Below are 3,717 nucleotides of genomic sequence, written 5' to 3'. Positions count from 1 at the left end.
TTAAGTCATTGGGTAGCAAATGAATGGGGTTTTGACTATTCACAACTTCACCTTATAAATATCTGGGCTGTAGGTTCCCACAGCTTCCCTCCATCCCAATAGCTCACCTTGGGAAGGAGCACAGGGAGGTGGCCCTGCTCACTCAGGACCTGTGGTGTGGAGAGCTACAGAGCAGCCAAAGGAATCCAGCCCTACTTCTTGGGACAGCCATGAAGAGCAGAACCTTCCTCATCCTCTCCATCGTGGGGGTCTACAGCACTGTTCTTCATACAGAAGCATGGTAGGGTCCAACCCAGTGGAAAAGGCAATTTTTTATGGAATTCTCCTCAGCCTGTGGTAAACTGTGGGATTCATTTTCTTTGCTTTGTTTCAGGTCTGTGAACAACTTTCTGATGACAGGACCTAAGGTAATTAACCCAGAGACTGTCAAGAGCAATTTTGTTTTGAAAATGGGAAATCACAATTTTCCAAAAGAGCCAGATTTCCTGGAGCAGATGGGCTCTGAGTCCAACTGAGTAACGAGGGGAAAGACCCGCAACCCACTCGTGTCTTTTTCCAGGGCTAAATGGGAAAGCAGATTTTTAACCCCACTATTTCCCATGCCAGGCTTACCTGACGTATTCCAGCAGCGTGGCAGCTGGGGCACACAGCGGGATGGAGGAATGCAAGTTCCAGTTTGGGTGGGAGCGCTGGAACTGCCCCGAGAGTGCCCTGCAGCTCTCCACACACAACCGGCTCCGCAGCGGTGAGTGCCCCGTCACCTGCCCACCAGCACCTGGCCAGGATGCTCTCTGGAGAAAGCTGGGGCTGTGGGTCAAACTGACCCATGGAAAAGGGGTTTGGTGTCCCAAATAGCATGGTTGCTTTTTTCTGTGTTAATTTGATGTCATACATAGCATTAGTGCTTTTCTAGGAATGCCAGGTTCTCCCTGGAGTTCTCTCCATGCCAGGCTAGAGCTTGGTCCTTCCTGCAGTGCTCCCTGGGCTTGCTCCAGCCACTTTTCCTGCAGCATCCCAGGGAGCAGAGTGCTAGAGGCAGATGAGCTTGCAATGGGCAGAAGCTCAGGAGAGATGGAGAAATGAAAGATGTGCACTAAGTCTTCATAGAAACATTGTGGATGTATTTGAATACTGAGTGCTTTGACAAGCAGAAATTCTCTTTTCCCAGAGAAGCATCTCTATTTGAATCTGCTAGGAAGGCCAAAAAAGAAACTAAATTAGAAGTGTGGGTGCAGACAGCTGTTAGCACAGGTTCAACCACTGATTGAAACAAGATCAATGATGATTTTCCCCAGCAGGCAAGATCAAAATGCAGAAAAGGACAGAGACAAAATGAGTGCCAGGAGAAGGCAGTGAGAACCTTGGCCAGAGCAGGGCTGGGGCATTGCCTTAAGATCCTAATCTTGCCAAGAAACTCCATCCTGTGCATAGACACCTGCATATAATTATGCCAAATTACTGAAACCCTTGATCCCAAAGCCTGAAAAGACCTCAGCCATAAGCATTTAATTTCTGTAGCACCTTAGGTTTTGCACAAGCCATTTTGGTTTTTTCCTTCTTGAATCTTTGCAGCTCTGTAGATCTTCATTCCCAATGAACCAGGACAGATGTCTGTGCATGTGACAGCTTCTTTTCCCCCCCTCTCACCCCACCAGCTACCCGGGAAACATCCTTTGTCCATGCCATCAGCTCAGCTGGTGTCATGTACACCCTGACCAGGAACTGCAGCATGGGAGACTTTGAAAGCTGCGGCTGTGACGACTCCAGGAACGGCCGTGTTGGTGAGCTGACATCTCAGGATGGGCTGACACCATCCCCTCATCCTCACACGTGGCTTCCCAGGGGATTTCAGGAGAGAATTTGGCCCCGTGGGGTGGTTCTCCTCTTAACGTGCATCTGTCTTGCAGGTGGTCGAGGCTGGGTCTGGGGAGGCTGCAGTGACAACGTGGAGTTTGGGGAGAGGATTTCCAAGCTCTTTGTGGATGCATTGGAAACAGGGCATGATACCCGGGCACTGATTAACCTGCACAACAATGAAGTTGGGAGACTTGTAAGTCAAATATATGATCATAATATTAGTATTAGTAACAGCAATTTTAACAGTAGCAGTAATAATAATAATAATAATAATAAAAATAATAATAGTAATGTCTATATTGAAAACAAAAGCTGAGAGCCTGTTCAGGTCCCCTCTGCCATCCCTCTATGACAATCTGCCCCTGCAGTGTTTGCATGGGGAAAAAATGACAGCCAGAATCTGACCCTAAACCTGAACCTAAGGAGCTCAAGTCAGAGTTGTTCCTGCTTCCAGCTCCTGCAGCTGCCTGCAGTGAACTGCCAGCATACACCACTTATTCAGAAATACATGGAGTTTATACTTGCCTGGTGCTTCTCTGCTCTGTAGAAAAAGGCAAAAAAAAAAAAAAAAACCTCAAACAAACCTTTACCATCTATGCATTTCCAAGCTACTTGGAAGCCAGGTGTGAGCTGGCCCCACTCTGAGCTGGCTGCCAGACTCACCCCCTGCTCCCTGCCTGGGCTCTCAGCATCTTGCCAAAACTCCTTGTCTGTAAAAACAAGGACAGCAACACTTAACATACCTATCTCATAGGGCGTGTCTTAATCTCACATAGATACCAGCGATTGGGAACTTATAAATACCAGAGGGAGATCGGTAGATAATGTCTGTGAAGTGCTTGGCCTGGAGGAGATGCAGAGAGGTTGGGCATGGTTATTCCCAAGCAGTTTCACACGTTTTTAATGAAACCTCTGGGAGGGATGATGGGTTGGTTGATCCTGCAAGGAGCGAGGTGAGTGGCTGAGAAGGGCATGACCCGACAGAGGCGGGTTTTTACCTGACAGGGAGAAACAGCTCCTGGAAGAGCTGGAGACAACAGTTTGTGCCCACTCCTTATCTCTTGTCCTTCAAATTAGCAAACTGGGGCAAATGTTTTCCAGGAACTGAAATAAGAGCTTCAGCTCATGTCCTGGAAGGACTAGAAGTCATGCTGAGCACAAGCCACTTTTGGCCCATTGCCCCCTAAATTAGAAGCATCACAGAGCCTGGTTTTGGGATGTAAGTGCCGGTGCTCTGCTGCTCCTCATTTCTCCACCTTTTCCACCAAGGCAGTGAAAGCCACGATGAAGCGAGCCTGCAAGTGCCACGGGGTGTCCGGCAGCTGCAGCATCCAGACCTGCTGGCTCCAGCTCGCCGAGTTCCGGGAGATCGGGAACTACCTGAAGATGAAATACGACCAAGCCCACAAGCTGGAGATGGACAAGAGGCGGGTGAGAGCCGGCAACAGCGCCGACAGCCGGGGGGCCACGGCGGAGACCTTCCACCACGTCCACGCCACGGAGCTGGTCTTCCTGGAGGACTCCCCCGATTACTGCACCAGGAACGCCAGCCTGGGCCACCACGGCACCGAGGGCCGCGAGTGCCTGCAGACCGGCAAGAACCTTTCCCAGTGGGAGAGGAGGAGCTGCCGGCGGCTCTGCACCGAGTGCGGCCTCCGTGTGGAGGAGAGGAGGACGGAGGTGGTGGGCAGCTGCAACTGCAAGTTCCACTGGTGCTGCACCGTGCGCTGCGAGCAGTGCCGGCAGCTGGTGGCCAAGCACTTCTGCACCCGCCGTGACACCGCCACGGCCCCCAACCACATCAGGAGGAGGAACAAGGGACATAAGAGATAGAGGGAGGCCACTGCGCCCCAGGAGGAC

General features: G+C 50.9%; 1 protein-coding gene across 1 annotated transcript; it reads left to right on the top strand.

Annotated features, from left to right (window-relative positions):
- Positions 1 to 209: 209 nt before the first annotated feature.
- WNT8A (Wnt family member 8A) lies at positions 210 to 3,717 on the top strand. The gene is made up of 6 exons (XM_008505607.2): positions 210 to 280; positions 374 to 407; positions 607 to 745; positions 1,656 to 1,781; positions 1,908 to 2,050; positions 3,127 to 3,717. Exons 1-6 carry the CDS (start codon positions 210 to 212, stop codon positions 3,688 to 3,690), a joined length of 1,077 nt encoding a protein of 358 aa, XP_008503829.2. The 3' UTR covers positions 3,691 to 3,717.

The sequence above is a fragment of the Calypte anna genome, chromosome 13 (genome assembly GCF_003957555.1).
Source record: "Calypte anna isolate BGI_N300 chromosome 13, bCalAnn1_v1.p, whole genome shotgun sequence".
In the NCBI taxonomy this organism is placed as follows: domain Eukaryota; kingdom Metazoa; phylum Chordata; class Aves; order Apodiformes; family Trochilidae; genus Calypte; species Calypte anna.
Note: the sequence above shows the minus strand (reverse complement) of the source record. Positions and strands in the feature narration are given on the sequence as shown.